The 25,278-nt window shown below is 37.8% G+C and overlaps 1 protein-coding gene across 2 annotated transcripts in view; it reads right to left on the bottom strand.

The window, feature by feature from the left end:
* Nucleotides 1-7,061: 7,061 nt before the first annotated feature.
* The window catches only part of cd4-1 (CD4-1 molecule), a 106,534-nt gene continuing 88,317 nt past the window's right edge, over nucleotides 7,062-25,278 (bottom strand). Inside the window, exon 10 of one of the 2 annotated variants that reach the window (XM_028810018.2) lies at nucleotides 7,062-8,527. In XM_028810018.2, the coding sequence (XP_028665851.1) occupies nucleotides 8,497-8,527 (31 nt within the window). In that variant the 3' untranslated portion in view covers nucleotides 7,062-8,496. The remainder of the gene's footprint in view (nucleotides 8,528-25,278) is intronic. The other variant, XM_028810019.2, reaches the window with a different exon arrangement.

Genomic DNA, 25,278 nt, shown 5'->3' with positions numbered 1-25,278 from the left:
TTCCTCTTTAGTATATTGCGCAAGTGGTTTGGCACACTCAGCATACATTCTTTCACAGTATTTTCTCCTTCCCAACCTGTGGTAGAGATGAACAACACCTGCCATGCCAATGCCTCTGTAAACCTATGACCGAGGTGTGTAAGAAATTGGTGATTTTTATTTGGTCACTCACCAATTAAGCAACAACGAGCTGACTGGTTTGTCATGTGTTGAATTACCCCAATCAAGCACAGGGCCTATAAAATCAGTGTTAGCTACACAAAAGAGATGGAACCATGAACTCAAAAGGGCCTAATTTCACAGTGGCAGAAAACCATGCACTGTTGGAGGGTGTTTGGTGCCATTATTCCTCCATAGTAGGACACTTCAGTTCATTAAAGGGGAGAGAAGTGACCAAGAAATGCAAACAGAACATTTGGGAGGACATCACCAAGAATGTGAATGCTATAGGGGCTGGTCAGAAAAGGACCACAAAACAAATCATATTAAGATGGAAGAACCTTAAAGCCAAGGCAACAAAGGACCTTGCTGAGGCCAAAAACCCTACAACGGGTAACAAGCCTTTCAAGAGGGGTGAGTATATTGACATTGTCCTTGACATTATTGGTGGTGACAAATCAGAAGCTCTGCATGGAATTGATTGTGTTGAAGTCGATGGTGAGCCCACAGTTACAGAGGAGGGTGGGCCTGGTCCTCCTAATGAAGAGGAAATATTTGTCCTCAATCTCAGTCAAGTGGTTGAGGAAGAAGGTGGATCCTCACAGATAGAGCCAGCTGTTGTCACAGAACCTTTAAAAAGAAGGCGTAAGCATTCTCCAAACCTGGATGGTGACGCATATGAGGTGCTTCTTACAAAAGAAACTGAAAGAGCAGAAGTGCAGATTCTTCTGGCAAAGGAACGACTCCTCCTTACCCAACTACAACAAACTAAAGTCAGAATGGAAATCTAACTCCTAAAAGCAGAAATTGAAAGAGCTGGTCTCTGTACCAATGAGGAACTGTAAATGTTCCTTATTTTATTGACTATTGGACTTTTTTGTTTTACAATTATATAAAAATAACCATAGTGCATATGTGGGGAAATATTTTATCTTTCAGTCATTCATTCATTTATTCATGTGAGATTGAAATGGAATCTGGCTGTTCATAAATGAAATGGAAAAATATTTGTTTATTGTGGTGTTTTCTGTTTCTTCCAAGTAACACACATGATGGCTATTTGGCTACTGATATTTTTGGTCCACCTGTTGTTCTTTACATAGCCAGTAGGCTACACTGTGGGTTCCATTTAAAGCACTAATAAATCGGATTTGGTAATCCTGAATATTCTGTATCTGGATAACAGTGATCCAATCTAGTGTTGCTTTGAAAAACCAGCATGAAAGTAAAATGAATTACCAGATCCTGGATAGCAAAACAAGGGATTTCAAAATCCAGATCATTTTTATCCCGATTAAATAGTTTGAACAACTGGGCCCTGGATATTAAGTGGGCTAACTTTGCAAATAGTGAAGTACAAGCGTAGGAGTTTTTAGATGTAATTCAATGACTGTGTTTTAACACATTATGCTAAAACACATACGTGGGGAAAGCCTGGCTAGATTTAGTGTTTTGTGATAATCAGGATATAATTGAGGGTCTAAAGGTGATTGAACCACTATGGTCAAGTGACCAAAATATGATACAATTCTCAGTATTTAGGAAGAGCATGAATACAAAGACAAAACTGTTAAGTTTAACTTTTGGTAAGGTCAATTTTGAACAGATATGACTAACTATAGAAGGGATAATCTGAGATAACAATTTAAGTGTGGAGACAGTCAAGAAGCAGTGGAACAGGTCTACAAAAGTTTTGCACATAATGCAGAACAGGTAAATCCATCCATCCATCCATTTTCCAACCCGCTGAATCCGAACACAGGGTCACGGGGGTCTGCCGGAGCCAATCCCAGCCAACACAGGGCACAAGGCAGGGAACCAATCCTGAGCAGGGTGCCAACCCACCGCAGGACACACACAAACACACCCACACACCAAGCACACACTAGGGCCAATTTAGAATCACCAATCCACCTAACCTGCATGTCTTTGGACTGTGGGAGGAAACCCACGCAGACACGGGGAGAACATGCAAACTCCACGCAGGGAGGACCCGGGAAGCAAACCCGGGTCTCCTAACTGCGAGGCAGCAGCGCTACCACTGCGCCACCGTGCCACCCTGACAGGTAAATCCCAAATTTTTAAATTAGTGGAAAAAAAAAAAAAACCCTCTGTGCTTAAATAAGCAGTTGGAAACATATTTGCATAGGGAAAAAAAAAAGGGAGTCGAAGGCGTATAAATCTGATAATGCTAATCATGGGGCATAAGAGAACATGTGGGCAACCACCTACAAGGATATTAGGGAAGCTAAAAGGCATTTATAGAGGAAAATAGTAGATAAGGAAAAAGATGACCCCAAAAGAGTTTTAGAGTATTTTTTTTTGTTCTTTATTTCGCCTTATACAATTTCTTGTATTAGGAATTTGGTAGCTTTTGTATACCCCTTGGGGTCAGAGCATAGGGTCAGCCATTGTACAGCGCCACTGGAGCAATTACAGGTTAAGGGCCTTGCTCAAGGGCCCAGCAGAGCAGTGGCCTTTTTTGGCAGTGACGGGGATTTGAACCGGCAACTTTTGGGATACCAGCACAGATCCTTAGCCTCAGAACCACCACTCCACCCCAGTAGGAAAAGAACAGCCAAGGAGTGGGTGAAGTGTATCACGAATAGTAAAAGGGAACTAAAATATACACAATGAAACAGAAGATGTTCTAAACTTAACTTTTTCCGAAATCTTCACATGTAAGGAAGTGGATAATCTCCCAGTGGTAACGGAGACAACTAAGGAGGTACTGAGGGATTTGGAGATTGTAGAGGGAAAAGTGCTGCTCATATTAAATAGGCTGAAATCAAACAAATGTCCAGGACCATATATTTACCCTCAAATTCTTAAGGAGGTTAGCAAGTACATATATAAACCCTTCATGCATATTTTTAGGAGGTCACACTACACACTGCGGAAATTCTGAAGGACTTTAAAATGGCAGATATTTATTATCCTGTTATATAGAAAGAGTGATCAGGAATATCCAAGTAATTATAGACTAGTAAGCTTAACATATATCAAAATAAAATTAATGAGAGAATTGTTAAGGAAAAGATTGAGCAACACATAGCAAGAAGAGGAGTTTAACTGAACAGGCAGCATGGGTTCAGACAAGGGAGGTCATGTTTTAGTAATATGCTAGAATTCTATGAGGAAGCAACAAAAGGATACAATCAAAGTGTTGCATACCATATTTGACCCCCACAAGATGTAGGATTTCAGGGTGTAGTGTGTAGAGGTCAAAACACAGGAGGCAGAGGGTTATGGTGCGAGGAACCTTATCTGAATTTCGTGATTTGATTAGGAATATAAATACCATGCTAATTAATTTTAGAGATTATACCAAGATAGTTAGATTGGGCAGATTTGTGGCAGATATAATAGTTTACATTTACTGACATTAAATTTCATCTGCCACAAATCTGCCCAGGCCTGTATACTGCCCAAGTCTCTCTGTAATGATTCAGTGGATTCTAGATTATCTACCTATCCACCTAGCTGCAATCTAAAATCAAATATATGAATAATATTCATTACTTAATGAATACATAACATAAAAAAACTTTTACACGGGTGTTAGTCATGTTTAAAGTATATATAGAAAATGTTGTCAGACAACTCCATGAATAGTTTGTGAAGAGCGCAACACCTAAAAACTTCAAATTGCAACTGACTCTTAATACTGTACACATTAAACAGAATGTAATACAGATTAAAAACAAAGCACACATTAATATATGTTCACTACTAGGGGGCTTTGCCCCCTACTCACTTCGCTTGCCAACCTCCCAGCCTGCGCTACGCGCCAGCCACTTCACATCTCTGACGCTCGCGTATGTGGATTTCACTTTCACCAAACTTTCACCAAACTTCACTTTCACCCTATCCAGTCTTGCATTCAACACTTTAGAAATTTTAATCCTGTAGCAGAACAAGAAGTCTTTACTTTTTTCCTGTATCCACTGCCAACAAAACTAGTAAAAGGTGCAATGGATGTTGTTGCAGCAGCTATTCTTATCATTATTAATACAACACTATTTGTTGTACCTGATGCACTAAAAGTGTCAGTCATCAAACCATTACTGAAAAAGTCAGACCTAGACCTACATATACTTAAAATTATAAACACATTACAAATTTACCCTTTCTCTCTAAAATACTTGAAAAAGTAGTTGCAAATCAGCTTCAGTCTCACCTTACACACACAATTCATTTCAGAAATTCCAATCTGACTTCCACACTGGTCATAGTACAGAAACGGCACTAACACGTGGTATAAATGACATTCTGATATCCTCTGATAAAATAAGTTCCACTCTAATTATGTTATTAGATTTAAGTGTAGTGTTTGATACCATTGACCGTTCTGTTTTCCTACACAGCTGGAAAATGACTTTGGGATAACAGGCAATGTCCTTGCCTAGTTTGGTTTGACTTGTTTATCAAGTCAATTCCATTACGTTCAGAAATGTGCTGACAGTGATGGAGTCATCATTATACACAAAAGTGTACTGTTTTTACCTGCTTCCACTGGGATCTATCATTAGAAAACATAACATAAATTTTCACTCATATGCAGATGACACCCACTAATAAATTTCTTTTAGACCAAATGACAATTATACAATTGTTGTCCTTAATTAGATGTGTTAGTGAGTTAAGAGATTGGATGGATGAAAACTACTAGTCTTTGAACACAGAGAAAACAGAAATGTTAATTATTGGATGGAATAGTGCTAAACTAAAAAGCATGTTTTTTAAAGTGTAAATTACAAAACTGTTCAAAGCATGTTTTTTCTATCTTAAAAATATTGGAAAATTTTCTAAATATGCAGGATACTGAGAAATTAATTCATGCATTTATTTTAGTTAGGATTGACTACTGCAGTGTGGTGTTCACTGGCTGTTGAAATTGTTCTTTATATAGCCTTCAGTTAATTCATAATGCTGCTGCAAGAATTATTACAAGAACAAGAAAATACAAACATGTAAATCTAGTTCTTAAATCCTTACACTGGCTCCTGGTTAAGTTAAGGGTTTCAAAATCCTCCTTTTAACATATAAAGCCTTAAATGGCAAAGGTCTTGCTTGCTTATCTGAACTTATTGCTACTTGCAAACCAGAGCGCACATTAAGATCTCAAGATGCCGGTCTGCTTATGATTCCAAGGATTAATAAAATAATAAAGGAAGGCTGAGTTTTTAGTTACAGGGCCCCAAAGTCTGTGGAATGCTCTACCTGCTACTATAAGATGTGCCCCTTCAGTCACAGCTTTCAAATCCCAGCTGAAGACTCACTACTTCAGTTTAGCATACTCTGAGTAGCACTGCTAATTAGCTGTGCATACTGCATCTCAGTGCATTAGTGTTGAAATATAAGTAATATGATATTTATAAACTGTTGCTAATGCTCACTTACTCAATTTCTCTTTTTGGTTCTCACTTGTGGCAGCTGCTGCCACTGCTGTACTGCCAAGTTGTTTGCTTGCCTATGGAAAAATCATCCCTGATTAACTGGACTCATCAGGTAGAAGGGTCCTTTCATCAGATTGGCTGGCCTAGCACTGATTCAGACGTGGAATTGCCAGTAAGGGAGAGGCAGCTGGTTGGCTGAGGTCTCCAGGACTCTGAATGAATCTGTATCCTCATATGTGATATGTGATAGTTCTGTATTTAATGAGTGATATAATCTATTCTTGCATTATGCTTTGTAGGTTGTACTATTTCTATTATTGTATTGTATTCCTGAGGTGGCAATGATAGAATGGCCATCTAGCTCTGTGAAAGAGATTATTTGTGTTCTCTTTTGTGTATTGTATTTACCTCATTATTTGACACCATTTGTACACCCAACCTACCTGGAAAGGGGCCTCTCTCTGAATTGCCTTTCCCAAGTTTCTTCCATTTTCTCTGATGGTTAGGACTTACAAGAACTGTTAAAATATTTAAACACCTATATATTAATTTTTCAACTCAGCTTATAAATGTTCAGCGTTGTGATAGTCAGAGCTTTTCCTGCAAGCATCAGACACAAGGTAGAAACCAAGCAGCCCATAATAAGACACACTAACTAATACACAGCAAGAACCCTGAGAAAAACCTACCCTGGCACAAACAGATTATATAAGGTCAACACAGACATTACCCAGTCCAGGATTTGAACCCAAGACTCTGGAGCTGTGAAGCAGCAGCACAAAATGTTGCACCACCAATATTTCAAAAACTAAAATTACCACAATTATCCATTTGTTTTGGTTGAATTCATTAGGAGCATTTTCACACCAGAAGATTACATGTTTTACCTGGGGCAAACAAATCATAGAGGCACTAAACATTTAGTATTTTTCCCATCTTCCAAATATACTACCATCCCTTTAAACATTCAGCCAAATTATAGCTATCTTTCCATTTTTCAAACCTATATAATTCAATCCTGAGCTGAACATGTGCTAAAATGGCCACATCAGGCACAAGGCAGAAACCTACCCAGCATAAGGAGCCAGTTCATCATGAGGTACGATTCTGGACACAACTACTTATGTTGTGCAATTTGTTGTTGATCAATAAGCAAATCTTACACAACTTTTAAAGAAAAACTATATAAACAAGGAAAACCCTTACACTCACACAGTTCAAACTAGAAAACTAGTGACTTAGCTGATAACTGCATCTAATTACGTGTGACAGTAAGGCAGAAGTGCTAACCACAAAATCATTATATCATCCATTTCACATAACTATACTCTAGGGTAAAAAAAATTTTGTAGGTTGAACGCATGCTATCCTGGCATTGGTCCACATAAGGAGCAAGTTCAACACAGGGTAAACTCATGCACTCACCTCACATTGATATACAATATCAATTTACTGATTTTATTAAGCAAATTTTGTACAACCTTAAACAAAAAACAAGAAAAGCACATAAAGATGAGAGAGACACACACACCCAAATAGTTCAAACTAAACAGGATGACTTAGCTAAAATTTGAATGAAGTTACCAGAGGTGGTAAGGCAGAGGTTCATTGAATCATCAAACTTCATATTTCACTTAACTGCATTCTAGGAAAAATATTTTTGTAGGCTGATAAACAGGTAGTTTTTCATTCATATGAGTAGTAAAAAATGAAGGTATAGCACCCAGCAATTTTTATTATACAAGTCATCCTTTATTAAGAAATACTATACATAATATTCATAACATTTTCAAACCACCTTTATCCAATTCATGGATGCAGGAGGCTGGAGCCTATCCAATCACTATACAGATGATACACTGTCGGGGCAATCACAGCACCCTCTTCACCTTGTGCAATAATGCAGAAAATCACATTAGGAAAAAAAATGTTCCTGGCATTGTGGGTACTTTGCAGTCTTGAAGAATGCCAAGTGTTTCTTAATATTTACATAGACAATGTCAAGTTTATTAAATCTCTTTATTATTGTCTGTGTTCCCTACACAAAAAGGACTGCTAATATTGTTCCAAACCAACTTTAGTGCCATCTTGATTATTGTTTAAAGATAGCGTAATAAAGGACTCCAATGCACCTGATTAAAGTTGTAGCTTTAAAATTGCATTCCAATGAAATTGAAATTTTGAATGTAAGCTGGCAGCAGAGTCTTCCTGCAATTTGTTTACTCTTCGTAAATGTGAATAGTATAGTTTCACTATAAATGACAAAAATGATGCTTTTTGCTTGTCCTGTTAAGCATCTTTCAGATTTAAAAGTCTTAAATCTTGGAATGAATTTACTATCTTCATAGAGGCATTAACATTTTTGGTGCAATACATTTTGTTTATATGAATAAATGCACCTTTAACTGGTATGTTCTTGATGATGAAAACATTCTGTTCTGTTCTTTGGTCTTTTTGAGGGAAAATAATGCACTTGATCCCTATATTATTTTAATCTGTATTTCAATGAAGAGTTTAGAGAACAAGCAGCTCTGCCTCTACTGTGAACAACGAGAGCAAAGCAGGAGCCTAACTGGATGAAATGTGCCAGTGCATTACATGAATAAAACATAAAAAATAAAGATGGTAAAAATAACCACCATCTAACTGTACAACTGAAAAATGTTTGTTACATGTTTGCAGTTCATCTTTTCCTTTTTTATTCAACAAATCCTTAAGAATGTTCATTTAGAATTTTAATTCCAGAGAACTCTGCAGCTGAAATGGAGGACCTGATGAACTCTATAGGCTTATGTGATTTGCCATTCAAGAAGAATAACATGACATGGAAGAATAAAGATCTTCATTACAGTAGTTACGGCATCATAAAAGTTCATAAGCAGACTTTCAGAAGTCAATGCTTCACAAGAAGAATATAGCAGTATATATAGTTAGATCTTCAGACTCTCTGGAATCCTTTTGGTTTGGGGCTGTAAAAAAAAAGAGAAAAACAGTACCATCAGTCTTATAAATGAATTCTTCCAAACTTTACATTTTTTAGGTTAACATTATCAAAGGTGTGCAATATATTAATGTATGCTACTTTAACTTTTACAAAGTCATTCGGTATAAAATTGAACCTTTAGTACATATACACAAAATTTTCTACCACAGCACAGCAGACATTGCAGACAGTACTGCTGTAAACATATAAAACATATTTTTTATTTTATTGTCTAGTTTTTGGGCTTTTAGTTTTTGCACGAACATAAGAACATAAGAAGTAAGTATGAACATAAGTAATGGAGAGAAGCATCAGAATATTGCTACATCATACAATGATACACAACACTATTTGCTGCTTGGAATATGAATACCCAATGTGACATGTGGCCGGCCGTTCATCCCGGCCAATACCCCCAGGCCGCCAGGTGGAGCCCTTTCTGCAGCATGGACGTGCCCCGAATGCCTGCAGGGAAATCTGTACAATGCAGTTTTTATCCCCAACCCTGCTGGATGCCGTGAGGACCGGTAGGGGACGCTGCAGCGAGGAACAAGGATTATTTGCCCTACGCCCAGGAAGTACATTCAAGTCACATGGACAGGAGGAATGACGTGCTTCCGGGGTGAAGAAGAAAGGATTTTTATCTGACCCGGAAGTGTTCCAGGTCACGTGGACAGAGAGGGTGAAACACTTCTGGGTCAAGGACTATAAAAAGGACTGTGAAACACCAGAGCGTGGAGCTGATTTGGGTGGAAGGGTGGCAATGCATCTGGGAGTGTGGAGGATTGTATTGATTGTTTATTATTGATTATTGATTATTATATGAGTATTGTGGAGTGTAGGTGCTTTGTGCACTTTAATATTGTCCGAATAAATAATTATTGGACTTTTACCTGGTGTCTGAAGAGTGGTCAGATGGTTCAAGGAGTCGAGAGGACTGCAAACTGTCACACCAGTGCCAACTTAAGAACATAATAACTTTGACAAATAAGAGGAGATCACAGACTCAATCAAGTTTGTTTGGTTAGGTAATAGCTAAGTTGTCAAAATATCTCATTCAGATGTATTTTAAAACTTGTCAAGGTTTCTGTTTCAACTACACCACTCAGCAGTGTGCTCTGGATTCCTATGATTCACTGTATGAAGAGGTGTTTTCTTGCTTTCATTCTTAAATTCACTTCCCCTTAAATTCTACTGGTGTTCTTGAGTATGTAATTCATATTTCATCGATAGTATTCTGTTGGATTAACTTTACTGGTATCTTTGAGAATTTTGAAGACCTGGAGTTGGTCCCCATGTAATCTTCTCTGATCAAGACTAAAAACATTCAATTCCATCAGCCTCTTAGAGTTGGATATATCCTTTAGTCCTGGGAAACACTTGGCTGTTCTCTTCTGCACAGCTTCTAGTCCTGCTATATCATTTCTGTATTGAGGTGACAAGAATTGTGCTCAGTACTTTAGGAATGGTCTTACTAAATATTACACAGTCTGAACATAATGTCCCATGACAGTTTTTCCAATATAGCTTAACATTTAATTCACATTTTGAATTGCCGAATTGGATATTGTGTCAACATAAACTCCTAATCCTATTTAGGGGTAGCTTTCCTGGAATAAGGTGTTCCCTTTCATATATGCTTCAATGTAGCTGTTTTCTTTTTCTGCATTAAATTGTTTGCCCAATTTTGCTGTCATTTTCAAATCTAAATATTTACTAACTATGCAGGAATTAATGTCATTAATATACTGCAAATTAGAAAAAATAATGATTTAAGGAAAGACCCCTGAGGTAAATCAGGAGGCAGAGCTGAAGTTAAAGATGCTAAGATTTGCATTGGGTGTGACACGCATGGACAAGATTAGAAGGGTCATTAGAGGGTCAGCTCAGGTTGGACAGTTGAGAGACTAAGTCAGAGAGGTGAGATTGCATTGGTTTGGACATGTGCAGAGGAGAGATGCTCGGTATATTGGGAAAAGGATGTTAAAGATAGAGCTGCCAGGTAAGACGAAAAGAGGAAGGCATCAGAGAAGGTTTATGGATATGGTGAGAGAGGACATGCAGGTTAAGGGTGTGACAGAGCAACATGTAGAAGACAGGAAGATATAGAACAAGGTGATCCACTGTGGCATCCCTAACAGGAGCAGTCAAAAGAAGAAGAAGGAAAGACCCCTGAGTTACTCCACTGATGACCCCACCCAACATGAAGCATTCTTCTCTTATCTGGTCTCTTTGTCTCCTCCTGACTCACCAATTTGAAATCCAGGTTTCCAAAGGTTTCTAGTTTCAGAATCAATATTCTATGTGGGTCTGTATCAAAAACTTTTTAAACATCTAAGTAAATTAAACAGTAAGCATATGCTATTAACTGGCAACAAAAAGCTAGTAATTTCACTGTGAAAGGGCATATCAAACACCAAACAGTTTCCTAAGAAACATCCATCCATCCATTATCCAACCCTATAACACTATATCCTAACTACAGGGTCACGGGGGTCTGCTGGAGCCAATCCCAGCCAACACAGGGCGCAAGGCAGGAAACAAACCCTGGGCAGGGCACGCACACACACACACACACACACACACACCCACACACAAAGCACGCAGGCTAAATACTGTGTATGAAAATATGGCTCACCATGTGGTCCTAAAAAAGAAATACCAAGACAATACTTGAAAATCAAGTCTTATATAAGGTCAGTGCATTAAGAAGATAAGCTTTTATACATATCTTGGAATTTATATAGAGCAAAGCCTGACTTGGCATACTCAAATAGTGGGTATGATCCGTCTTTGATCCGTCTTTACTGGCTTAGGTTTTATGGAGAAGATTTTAAGATCATGATTTTCTTAAAGCCATTGTTGCATCAGATCTCTTTTATTTACTTTTTCTAAGTGCTAAAGAATGACTTTGCTTCTCAAAACTTACATAATCAGTTCAGAAAGTTCATGCTATCTATGTGAAGGATGATCTTCTGCAAACAGGCTCTTCTGCCTTTGTGTCAATCAAATAAAGTAGAACTTAGGGCAAGACATAAAAGTACAGTAGTCAACAAGGGCAAAACAAATTTACATTTCTAAAACAAATCTATAACCATTAAGACATGTAAATTTGTTTTGCCCTTCTCGGCCACCGTATAAAAGCCAGAAAGTTTGCATTTTTTTGTGAAATATTTTATTTTTTAACCTATACAATGTTTTCAAATACGTCTTCAAATGTTAAGTCAATGTTGAGCCTTATGTTTTTTCTTTTGCAACCCTATTCTGATACTCCTAGTCAGGTGCCATGGATATCAGATTTTTCACCCCAAACCTATTTCGTATTGATTGCATTGATTGCCCATCTTAATTTATAGTGCTGATTGTAAGTTTTAATACCAAAAAGCATTGTATGGTGCCTTTTATTGAGTGTACAAACAAACAAACCCTAAATGTGAAGTACAATCCACTAAAATATATGGGATAACTGACTCTAATGTTTAGCAACTGTACAATAATGTGCAGATTCTTCACACTTTTTTCTTCCATTAAAAAGATGGAACAGTCTTGCATTAACAAGGCTGTTATTAAAAACGCTGAATGGAATTTTGATTAAAGTGTTTACAGACAGGCAGTACTCTAAACCACATTGTCCTTGCTCTAAGGTTAAACTTACAGAAATGAGGTGAAACCCCCTGATTCAGGTTTTGTGACTTGAAACTTAAAATATTTCAGTATTTATATACTTAAAATATGTTAAAATATTTTAATATTTAAAATATAAGTATTCTTAAACATTGCAGGAGTAATTTAAAGGAGAATGGAACTGTACAAAATATGTATTAAAAACATCAAAATATTAATTTGATAAAAATATTATTAAAGATTATATAAACCTAGATGTTAAACAAGTGCATACACTATAGTACAGTGATTATCATTCTTTCTCATAGATTGGGGGACTAGGATCATTCACAGCACAGTCTCTTTGCTGTGTGTAGTTTACATTTTCTTAATGTTGGTATTTTGGTTTCATTCTGCATACTCTGCCTTTTTTCCAAATGACAAAAGATGTATGTATCAATTTAACTTGATATCACTTTAACTTATATGTCTGAAGTAGCCAGTGTTAAGTGTGTATGACTGTATGTTGTAGGAGGAAATCAGGCATCCCGGCTGGGAAAGAGGATCATTTCGTACTTGGATTGGGAGCCAGAGCGGAAAGTCAGAGGAATTGGCCAGCAGGACAGAAAAATAACTTTGTGCCCGGCCGGTATAATTTAATGGATGAACAAGTTGAAGTCAAGGATCAGGATTGGTTCCATCCCCCATACGCTATGTGGTAGTGGTCCTCGTACAGTAACCCAATAGGGACACCTGCAGGGGTGCTTGGGAGATGGAGTCCGGAGGTACAGCCTTGTTGGGGTCCCTGGTGATCGACAGAGGGCACTGTTGGGGGAGGACTCTGAAAGCTTTCCCAGGTCAGACATAAAAGAAGCCAGGAGGACAGAAAGTTGGAAGAACTGGTTTATTTTTGTGTTATTTTGACTAATCTTTGGAAAAATGAACGTGAAGAGTTCTTTTGTTTAAATAAATATTCTTTATTTGAACTTAAAAGTGTGCTGAGCATTACTGTGTCTAAGGTTTGGGGAGCTGAAGCACCTCCTGGTGGTTACAATATATAAGTGTGACCCATGATAAACTGGTTTCCTGTTCATAACTGGTGCCTGCCTTTTATACATTGGTGTTGGGAATGGCTAAAGCATCCTGTGATTTTGTAATTAGTTTTCTTAAAAAGGATGGCTGGATGGATCCACAAAATATGAATTCAAATTATGAAACCATATGTGCCTTCATTTTACTGTTTCAGTAAAATCTCCCAGCCTATCCCTCAGCTAATGATATGCTTACACAAACATACTTGGTGTTTGTCTCATTTAACCCAGTATAATGAGAAATCCCTTTGAATTAATGAGCTGGTGACACCATCTTACTAAGTAGGTAAAAACAGAGAAATTCCATCTCTGGGGCAGCCGAAAGAAGAAGAAGAAGATGAAGTTTCTGTTATTTCACAATGGCAATGCCTATTCTATTGTCCAGGCAGCATGTTTGTTTTTACTGTGCTAAGTTATCACACATTGTCTGAGATGTCAAAATAATGTTGTTTTTGTTCTCCATGGTTGTGTTGATTTCCTATACTGTACATACTTTGGTTTTCTATGTCCAATGACTACAAGTTAATCAATGCATTAAACCTACATAGAGCAGTGAATGACCTTGAACATGAAAAACTTTATACAAATTGAACCTTTTATTCCCTGTGACTTTACCGTGACTTTGTGTTGAATATGTGGATCAACACAGATAGATGAACAGAACATTTGGCAACATAGACACATTGTTCTAAGCACATATCAAAGATACTTAGCAATTTAAATATTCACCCTTTTACTTAATGAGCTTGCTTAACCCAAGTTAAAGGTTATCCAAGAGCTTTGGGCCGAATATTTAATTTTCCACTAATGGCCTGATCCATAAATGCTTTTCTAACCCTCTCATAATGCATTAGATGATACTTTTTATTTACTTCATGAACTTTCTATATGCTGGACCTTTCCTCTCTTTCTCCTCCTTGTTATGCAAGACTATCCAAAACAACATATATAACAAGGAAATACTGTAGGTCATCCTCTGTTTGGTGGAAACTGTTTCTGGGCAAAATGTTTCTGGAGACTATCTTAAAGGACTGTTATTGTCTCCGCTGTTCACCATGCACATGTAATAGAGGTCACCTCCTGTCTTACAAGTGTTATGTAAGTGCTACATTTCCAGTTACTATAGATAGATAGATAGATAGATAGATAGATAGATAGATAGATAGATAGATAGATAGATAGATAGATAGATAGATAGATAGATAGATAGATAGATAGATAGATAGATAGATAGATAGATAGATACTTTATTAATCCCAATGGGAAATTCACATAGTCACATGGAGTCATAATAATTCCTGTTGACACAGCAGAAAACACCCCAGTTGATACTGCAGGATTCTGAAAAAAAAATTTGGCACATTATACAATATGTTCATATTGTCTGTTAATTGTCTCATGTTATCTGATATGTTATTACTAATTTTTATTATTATTTTATTCACAATATCATTGTGAAATTTTGTGCTTATTTCTCTCATGGGCACTGCTATTTTCTAAGTTGATTTCCATAAATTGGCAATGTTGCTGTTAACAAAACTATCTCTGTTATGATGCAGGTGGTGACATGATGCATGATATCATCACATCAAGGCATTTAAGATGATGGTGTGATGAGGGGAGGGATTGTAGAAAGGCAGAAATAAGAAAAATGACTAGGAAATGTAAAGACTAAAAGAAATAGGCAAAGGTGTAGACAAAAACAGGAAATGGTTTGAATGCAAGAACTGGTCAGAGAATCGCTTGTCAAAGCAAAAACACTAAACCATAATCATAGTCAGAAAGATTAAATAACAGTTATTACTACTGATTCTTTGAGGAAGTGCATTTGGCATTCAAATTAGAGGAAGGGTATTCAATATGTTGAAAAACAAGTTTACACACCCATATCTTTTAAAATATTTGAGTGAAGACATCACATAATACCACTGATCACATGAACATTAATGTGCCACAGATGCTATCCCCAAAATAGAAACTTGCACAACAAAACAATCCAATTTAGTGCTGAAGTGACATTTTTTTCATAATGAAAATAAAAATGTTAACACCATGTAAAAACCAGTCCAAAACAGTAAAACTACACATAAATGAGATCATCATGGGTGAAACTTCAGAAATTCTTTAGTCTTACTGTAGTTGTGGTAAGAATAACTAGTGATTGCTAGGAAGTTGCTTGCCCTCTTTTAAATTTGATCTTCAGATTTAAATTTTGATGTTATTCACTAGGTTTATTGCTTTCTTTGGGTAACTGACCCCCACTAAGTCAACTGAATTAATGTCATGAATGTGTTTGAGAACATACATTTATGATAATTCTTGTCTAATCTCTAAAGTAATTATTTTGTCTTGGTATAGTTCTATATTACTCTACTTTCCCCTTTTGTGTTCTTTATTATATAGCTTTATCAGAATGCCTCAAATCCCATAGACTTACCACTATTTATAAGGTATTGTACTTTATAACATTTCCCCACTTAACCTTCTACATCTATAACATCAGGCAATTAGGTAAAGTAAAAGACAAGCAGGAGTTAAGTTACAACTTTAAACAATGTATTACTGATAATATTCATTCAACAATAACAATAAGCAAAATACAAGTGCATATTGGCAAACATAAAACCTGATAAATGCTAGATGTGTAGTTTCAGGCTGCATACAGACTTGTAGTTACTAAAATGTCTATATTTAAGCTATCATTTCCAGTCAGCTTTCTTCAGGACAGTCCACCTACCTGTCTCAATATGGATGCCAAGTTGTGCTTTTTGCTTAGTTCCTCTTTTCATGGCCGTGGTGTGTGTGTGAGAGAGAGGGAAGAGTAAAGCAACCAAATTTATTGATTTTCTGTCCAAGTCCATACACCAATAGGGTATCGTAGTACAGAATGGCCTCTGATTCAAAACCAATCCCAAACACCTAACTTTAGACCAGTAGAATTCTGTTACAACTCATCCTCCAGTTACTGACTTATAGGTTCTTGGAAGTCCAAACACAGTCACACTTGCCAAGTTGGTCTGATGCTCCTTTCCCCACACTGTAATTTTACACCTGCACCCGAGACCATTTGATAAGCTGAAGCTTGCCAGCTACCCAGTCTGGCTTGCTTCTGGGGGTTGAGAATGTGTCCTGCAGAGAATCATTTGGCAAACCAGTTTGAAGCACTTCAGTCCTAAAGACTCAGGACGACTGGTTAATTAGGAAAGCATTGCTGTTCACGTCAGTAAAATCATGAAACATTAACAATACACCTGCTTTGTCTGACTCACAAATAAAGACATATAAAATATTTACCAACTTATATACAAAATTTCATGCCATGAGAGTAATTATTATTTTTTAACATATATTTATCAAATTTAATGCACCACTGTTTTGATTGTCATTTAATTCATGCTATGTCTATATAAGATTTAGGTGCACAGAAGTTGGCATTCTAGCTTGTGTAGGTGAATGGGGTAATGTAAATGAATTATTATTATTATTATTAAAGGCTTATAGACAAGTAAGGATCTTCTTTGTCAGATCTGTGTTTTAACAAAAAGTTTAGTTTTTTTTTTAACCCTGACTGTTTATAGTGTTTCTTAGAGTTTTGAACTCAGCCTGACAGATTACCCTCCTATTTTCCCCTAAAGAAAACCCTTTCTTTCCTGGTCACATATTTTTACATGCTTCATTATCTTGTCATTTCTTTTTCAACATGTTTATAACACTTACGTTTGTATCTTCCCCAAAAGGCTCTCTGCATAACAATCTCATCTCATTTTCTGAAACTGCATTTCCTGGCGAGGGTCACAGGGGTTGCAAGCCAGGACAGGTCAATCCTGGCTTTTGTTCACAGCTACAAATTCCAGCTCCTCATGGAGAATTCCCAGGTGCTCCCAAAGCCAGCTGAGAGAAATAACGCTTCCAGCATGCCCTAGGTCTGCTGCTGGACATCTGCCCAGTGGGACGTGCCTGGGGCAGCTCTATGGGGCAACTGCCTGGGGGACATCCTTAACCATCTCCACTAGGTCCTCTTAATCTGGAGGAGCAGCAACTCTACTTTGAGGCTCTCCTGAATTACTGAGCTTCTTACCCTTATAGCTCAGCCACCCTACAAAGAAAACTAATTTCTGCAGGTTCTACTCTTGATCTCATTCTTTTAGTCAGTACCCACAGTTCACAATTATAGTTCAACCGGTAAATCGAGGTTTGTCTTTAGACTCAGCTCCCACTTATCCAACATCAACAGAACAGCTGCTGCTCCAATCCACTTGTCAATCAAAGATCCAGAAATCCTTGAACTCTTTTACTAAGAGCAGTTGTGCCCCCCCCCATCCCCCAACCCCACCCACAGAGATGGAGAGAGCAGTCCACTCTTTTCTGAGAAGTAACCATGACCTCAGACTAGGAAAGTGGGAAAGACACAGATGAACTAGCCCCTGGAAATGGAGACTGGCTTTGGGAACTCAGATCATTAAAGGTACCGATCAACTGAATATATTTTCTCATCAGACAGACTTAAAGACATATACTTCATCTGTGCTGTCATATATTAATTACTGTGTGAACAATGTCACTGTCAACAAAAGGATTAAGGTCTACCCAAATGAGAAACCATGGATGAATAGTGAAGTCAAACAGCTGCTCAGGGTAAGGGACAAAGCCTTTAAATTAGGAGACACCTCAGCCTATAGTAAGCTGCCAGAGCCAACCTCAAGAAGGACATCAAGTCTGCTAAACTAATGTACAAACAACGGATTGAGGAGGACTTTCACAGTAACTCAAACTCACAGCGGATGTGGCAAGGATTACAAAAAGAAAAATGACATACAAGACACACTGGCCAATAACAATGCCAACCTAGCAGAGGAACTTAACAGTTTCTTTGCACGGTTTGACAAGGACAATAACCGGCTTCCAGTCAGCTTTGGGCTAAACGGAGACTCACAGCCTTTGGTCGTACACATACATGATGTGCGGCGGGCACTCAAAAACATCAATACAAGGAAGGCAGCAAGTCCTGATAATATGCAAGGACATGTGCTCCAGGCCTGCGCTGACCAATTAGCGTAGGTATTTACACACATATTCAACCTCTCTCTCTCCTCAGGTGTAGTCCCCTTGTGCCTGAAATCCACAACCATTGTACCTGTTCCCAAAAAACCGAGGATAACCTGTCTTAATGACTATCGACCAGTTGCTCTCACCCCTGTCATTGCAAAGTGCTTTGAACGACTGGTAATCACCCACATCAAAGCCTCCATCCCAGCTGATTTAGACCAACACTAGTTTGCCTATCGGTCATTTTAATATTTAAAATATAAGTATACTTAAACATTGCAGGAGTAATTTAAAGGAGAATGGAACTGTACAAAATATGTATTAAAAACATCAAAATATTAATTTGATAAAAATATTATTAAAGATTATATAAACCTAGATGTTAAACAAGTGCATACACTATAGTACAGTGATTATCATTCTTTCTCATAGATTGGGGGACTAGGATCATTCACAGCACAGTCTCTTTGCTGTGTGTAGTTTACATTTTCTTAATGTTGGTATTTTGGTTTCATTCTGCATACTCTGCCTTTTTTCCAAATGACAAAAGATGTATGTATCAATTTAACTTGATATCACTTTAACTTATATGTCTGAAGTAGCCAGTGTTAAGTGTGTATGACTGTATGTTGTAGGAGGAAATCAGGCATCCCGGCTGGGAAAGAGGATCATTTCGTACTTGGATTGGGAGCCAGAGCGGAAAGTCAGAGGAATTGGCCAGCAGGACAGAAAAATAACTTTGTGCCCGGCCGGTATAATTTAATGGATGAACAAGTTGAAGTCAAGGATCAGGATTGGTTCCATCCCCCATACGCTATGTGGTAGTGGTCCTCGTACAGTAACCCAATAGGGACACCTGCAGGGGTGCTTGGGAGATGGAGTCCGGAGGTACAGCCTTGTTGGGGTCCCTGGTGATCGACAGAGGGCACTGTTGGGGGAGGACTCTGAAAGCTTTCCCAGGTCAGACATAAAAGAAGCCAGGAGGACAGAAAGTTGGAAGAACTGGTTTATTTTTGTGTTATTTTGACTAATCTTTGGAAAAATGAACGTGAAGAGTTCTTTTGTTTAAATAAATATTCTTTATTTGAACTTAAAAGTGTGCTGAGCATTACTGTGTCTAAGGTCTGGGGAGCTGAAGCACCTCCTGGTGGTTACAATATATAAGTGTGACCCATGATAAACTGGTTTCCTGTTCATAACTGGTGCCTGCCTTTTATACATTGGTGTTGGGAATGGCTAAAGCATCCTGTGATTTTGTAATTAGTTTTCTTAAAAAGGATGGCTGGATGGATCCACAAAATATGAATTCAAATTATGAAACCATATGTGCCTTCATTTTACTGTTTCAGTAAAATCTCCCAGCCTATCCCTCAGCTAATGATATGCTTACACAAACATACTTGGTGTTTGTCTCATTTAACCCAGTATAATGAGAAATCCCTTTGAATTAATGAGCTGGTGACACCATCTTACTAAGTAGGTAAAAACAGAGAAATTCCATCTCTGGGGCAGCCGAAAGAAGAAGAAGAAGATGAAGTTTCTGTTATTTCACAATGGCAATGCCTATTCTATTGTCCAGGCAGCATGTTTGTTTTTACTGTGCTAAGTTATCACACATTGTCTGAGATGTCAAAATAATGTTGTTTTTGTTCTCCATGGTTGTGTTGATTTCCTATACTGTACTTACTTTGGTTTTCTATGTCCAATCACTACAAGTTAATCAATGCATTAAACCTACATAGATCAGTGAATGACCTTGAACATGAAAAACTTTATACAAATTGAACCTTTTATTCCCTGTGACTTTACCGTGACTTTGTGTTGAATATGTGGATCAACACAGATAGATGAACAGAACATTTGGCAACATAGACACATTGTTCTAAGCACATATCAAAGATACTTAGCAATTTAAATATTCACCCTTTTACTTAATGAGCTTGCTTAACCCAAGTTAAAGGTTATCCAAGAGCTTTGGGCCGAATATTTAATTTTCCACTAATGGCCTGATCCATAAATGCTTTTCTAACCCTCTCATAATGCATTAGATGATACTTTTTATTTACTTCATGAACTTTCTATATGCTGGACCTTTCCTCTCTTTCTCCTCCTTGTTATGCAAGACTATCCAAAACAACATATATAACAAGGAAATACTGTAGGTCATCCTCTGTTTGGTGGAAACTGTTTCTGGGCAAAATGTTTCTGGAGACTATCTTAAAGGACTGTTATTGTCTCCGCTGTTCACCATGCACATGTAATAGAGGTCACCTCCTGTCTTACAAGTGTTATGTAAGTGCTACATTTCCAGTTACTATAGATAGATAGATAGATAGATAGATAGATAGATAGATAGATAGATAGATAGATAGATAGATAGATAGATAGATAGATAGATAGATAGATAGATAGATAGATAGATAGATAGATAGATAGATAGATAGATAGATAGATACTTTATTAATCCCAATGGGAAATTCACATAGTCACATGGAGTCATAATAATTCCTGTTGACACAGCAGAAAACACCCCAGTTGATACTGCAGGATTCTGAAAAAAAAATTTGGCACATTATACAATATGTTCATATTGTCTGTTATTTGTCTCATGTTATCTGATATGTTATTACTAATTTTTATTATTATTTTATTCACAATATCATTGTGAAATTTTGTGTTTATTTCTCTCATGGGCACTGCTATTTTCTAAGTTGATTTCCATAAATTGGCAATGTTGCTGTTAACAAAACTATCTCTGTTATGATGCAGGTGGTGACATGATGCATGATATCATCACATCAAGGCATTTAAGATGATGGTGTGATGAGGGGAGGGATTGTAGAAAGGCAGAAATAAGAAAAATGACTAGGAAATGTAAAGACTAAAAGAAATAGGCAAAGGTGTAGACAAAAACAGGAAATGGTTTGAATGCAAGAACTGGTCAGAGAATCGCTTGTCAAAGCAAAAACACTAAACCATAATCATAGTCAGAAAGATTAAATAACAGTTATTACTACTGATTCTTTGAGGAAGTGCATTTGGCATTCAAATTAGAGGAAGGGTATTCAATATGTTGAAAAACAAGTTTACACACCCATATCTTTTAAAATATTTGAGTGAAGACATCACATAATACCACTGATCACATGAACATTAATGTGCCACAGATGCTATCCCCAAAATAGAAACTTGCACAACAAAACAATCCAATTTAGTGCTGAAGTGACATTTTTTTCATAATGAAAATAAAAATGTTAACACCATGTAAAAACCAGTCCAAAACAGTAAAACTACACATAAATGAGATCATCATGGGTGAAACTTCAGAAATTCTTTAGTCTTACTGTAGTTGTGGTAAGAATAACTAGTGATTGCTAGGAAGTTGCTTGCCCTCTTTTAAATTTGATCTTCAGATTTAAATTTTGATGTTATTCACTAGGTTTATTGCTTTCTTTGGGTAACTGACCCCCACTAAGTCAACTGAATTAATGTCATGAATGTGTTTGAGAACATACATTTATGATAATTCTTGTCTAATCTCTAAAGTAATTATTTTGTCTTGGTATAGTTCTATATTACTCTACTTTCCCCTTTTGTGTTCTTTATTATATAGCTTTATCAGAATGCCTCAAATCCCATAGACTTACCACTATTTATAAGGTATTGTACTTTATAACATTTCCCCACTTAACCTTCTACATCTATAACATCAGGCAATTAGGTAAAGTAAAAGACAAGCAGGAGTTAAGTTACAACTTTAAACAATGTATTACTGATAATATTCATTCAACAATAACAATAAGCAAAATACAAGTGCATATTGGCAAACATAAAACCTGATAAATGCTAGATGTGTAGTTTCAGGCTGCATACAGACTTGTAGTTACTAAAATGTCTATATTTAAGCTATCATTTCCAGTCAGCTTTCTTCAGGACAGTCCACCTACCTGTCTCAATATGGATGCCAAGTTGTGCTTTTTGCTTAGTTCCTCTTTTCATGGCCGTGGTGTGTGTGTGAGAGAGAGGGAAGAGTAAAGCAACCAAATTTATTGATTTTCTGTCCAAGTCCATACACCAATAGGGTATCGTAGTACAGAATGGCCTCTGATTCAAAACCAATCCCAAACACCTAACTTTAGACCAATAGAATTCTGTTACAACTCATCCCCCAGTTACTGACTTATAGGTTCTTGGAAGTCCAAACACAGTCACACTTGCCAAGTTGGTCTGATGCTCCTTTCCCCACACTGTAATTTTACACCTGCACCCGAGACCATTTGATAAGCTGAAGCTTGCCAGCTACCCAGTCTGGCTTGCTTCTGGGGGTTGAGAATGTGTCCTGCAGAGAATCATTTGGCAAACCAGTTTGAAGCACTTCAGTCCTAAAGACTCAGGACGACTGGTTAATTAGGAAAGCATTGCTGTTCACGTCAGTAAAATCATGAAACATTAACAATACACCTGCTTTGTCTGACTCACAAATAAAGACATATAAAATATTTACCAACTTATATACAAAATTTCATGCCATGAGAGTAATTATTATTTTTTAACATATATTTATCAAATTTAATGCACCACTGTTTTGATTGTCATTTAATTCATGCTATGTCTATATAAGATTTAGGTGCACAGAAGTTGGCATTCTAGCTTGTGTAGGTGAATGGGGTAATGTAAATGAATTATTATTATTATTATTAAAGGCTTATAGACAAGTAAGGATCTTCTTTGTCAGATCTGTGTTTTAACAAAAAGTTTAGTTTTTTTTTTAACCCTGACTGTTTATAGTGTTTCTTAGAGTTTTGAACTCAGCCTGACAGATTACCCTCCTATTTTCCCCTAAAGAAAACCCTTTCTTTCCTGGTCACATATTTTTACATGCTTCATTATCTTGTCATTTCTTTTTCAACATGTTTATAACACTTACGTTTGTATCTTCCCCAAAAGGCTCTCTGCATAACAATCTCATCTCATTTTCTGAAACTGCATTTCCTGGCGAGGGTCACAGGGGTTGCAAGCCAGGACAGGTCAATCCTGGCTTTTGTTCACAGCTACAAATTCCAGCTCCTCATGGAGAATTCCCAGGTGCTCCCAAAGCCAGCTGAGAGAAATAACGCTTCCAGCATGCCCTAGGTCTGCTGCTGGACATCTGCCCAGTGGGACGTGCCTGGGGCAGCTCTATGGGGCAACTGCCTGGGGGACATCCTTAACCATCTCCACTAGGTCCTCTTAATCTGGAGGAGCAGCAACTCTACTTTGAGGCTCTCCTGAATTACTGAGCTTCTTACCCTTATAGCTCAGCCACCCTACAAAGAAAACTAATTTCTGCAGGTTCTACTCTTGATCTCATTCTTTTAGTCAGTACCCACAGTTCACAATTATAGTTCAACCGGTAAATCGAGGTTTGTCTTTAGACTCAGCTCCCACTTATCCAACATCAACAGAACAGCTGCTGCTCCAATCCACTTGTCAATCAAAGATCCAGAAATCCTTGAACTCTTTTACTAAGAGCAGTTGTTCCCCCCCCCATCCCCCAACCCCACCCACAGAGATGGAGAGAGCAGTCCACTCTTTTCTGAGAAGTAACCATGACCTCAGACTAGGAAAGTGGGAAAGACACAGATGAACTAGCCCCTGGAAATGGAGACTGGCTTTGGGAACTCAGATCATTAAAGGTACCGATCAACTGAATATATTTTCTCATCAGACAGACTTAAAGACATATACTTCATCTGTGCTGTCATATATTAATTACTGTGTGAACAATGTCACTGTCAACAAAAGGATTAAGGTCTACCCAAATGAGAAACCATGGATGAATAGTGAAGTCAAACAGCTGCTCAGGGTAAGGGACAAAGCCTTTAAATTAGGAGACACCTCAGCCTATAGTAAGCTGCCAGAGCCAACCTCAAGAAGGACATCAAGTCTGCTAAACTAATGTACAAACAACGGATTGAGGAGGACTTTCACAGTAACTCAAACTCACAGCGGATGTGGCAAGGATTACAAAAAGAAAAATGACATACAAGACACACTGGCCAATAACAATGCCAACCTAGCAGAGGAACTTAACAGTTTCTTTGCACGGTTTGACAAGGACAATAACCGGCTTCCAGTCAGCTTTGGGCTAAACGGAGACTCACAGCCTTTGGTCGTACACATACATGATGTGCGGCGGGCACTCAAAAACATCAATACAAGGAAGGCAGCAAGTCCTGATAATATGCAAGGACATGTGCTCCAGGCCTGCGCTGACCAATTAGCGTAGGTATTTACACACATATTCAACCTCTCTCTCTCCTCAGGTGTAGTCCCCTTGTGCCTGAAATCCACAACCATTGTACCTGTTCCCAAAAAACCGAGGATAACCTGTCTTAATGACTATCGACCAGTTGCTCTCACCCCTGTCATTGCAAAGTGCTTTGAACGACTGGTAATCACCCACATCAAAGCCTCCATCCCAGCTGATCTAGACCAACACTAGTTTGCCTATCGGTCAAACAGATCAGATGAAGACGCCATCTGTGTGACTCTACATGCTGCCCTCTCGCACCTGGAAAAGCCCAACGCCTATGTTATGATGCTCTTCATTGACTACAGCTCTGCATTTAATACCATGATACCTAACCAGCTGATCCAAAAACTCTATGCACTAGGACTTGCTCCGTCCATATGCAACTGGTTACTGGATTTTCTCACCAACCTCCCCCAGTCTGTCAGGATGGGCAAACACACATCCTCCACCCTAACCCTGAGCACTGGTGTGCCGCAAGGATGTGTACTAAGTCCCCTTCTCTATGCACTCTTCACCCATGACAGTCAACCCATCCACCAATCAAACACTATTGTTAAATTTTCAGATGATACAACTGTCATCGGGCTTGTAGCAGACAACAGTGAAGCTGCATATAGGTAAGAGGTTCAGAATCTGACAGAATGGTGCAACACCAACAACCTGGTCTTAAATACCAAAAAGACCAAAGAAGTTATTCTGGAC

This window comes from Erpetoichthys calabaricus, chromosome 9 (assembly GCF_900747795.2).
Source record: "Erpetoichthys calabaricus chromosome 9, fErpCal1.3, whole genome shotgun sequence".
Classification (NCBI taxonomy): Eukaryota; Metazoa; Chordata; class Cladistia; order Polypteriformes; family Polypteridae; genus Erpetoichthys; species Erpetoichthys calabaricus.
This window is presented reverse-complemented; position numbering and strand designations above follow the sequence as displayed.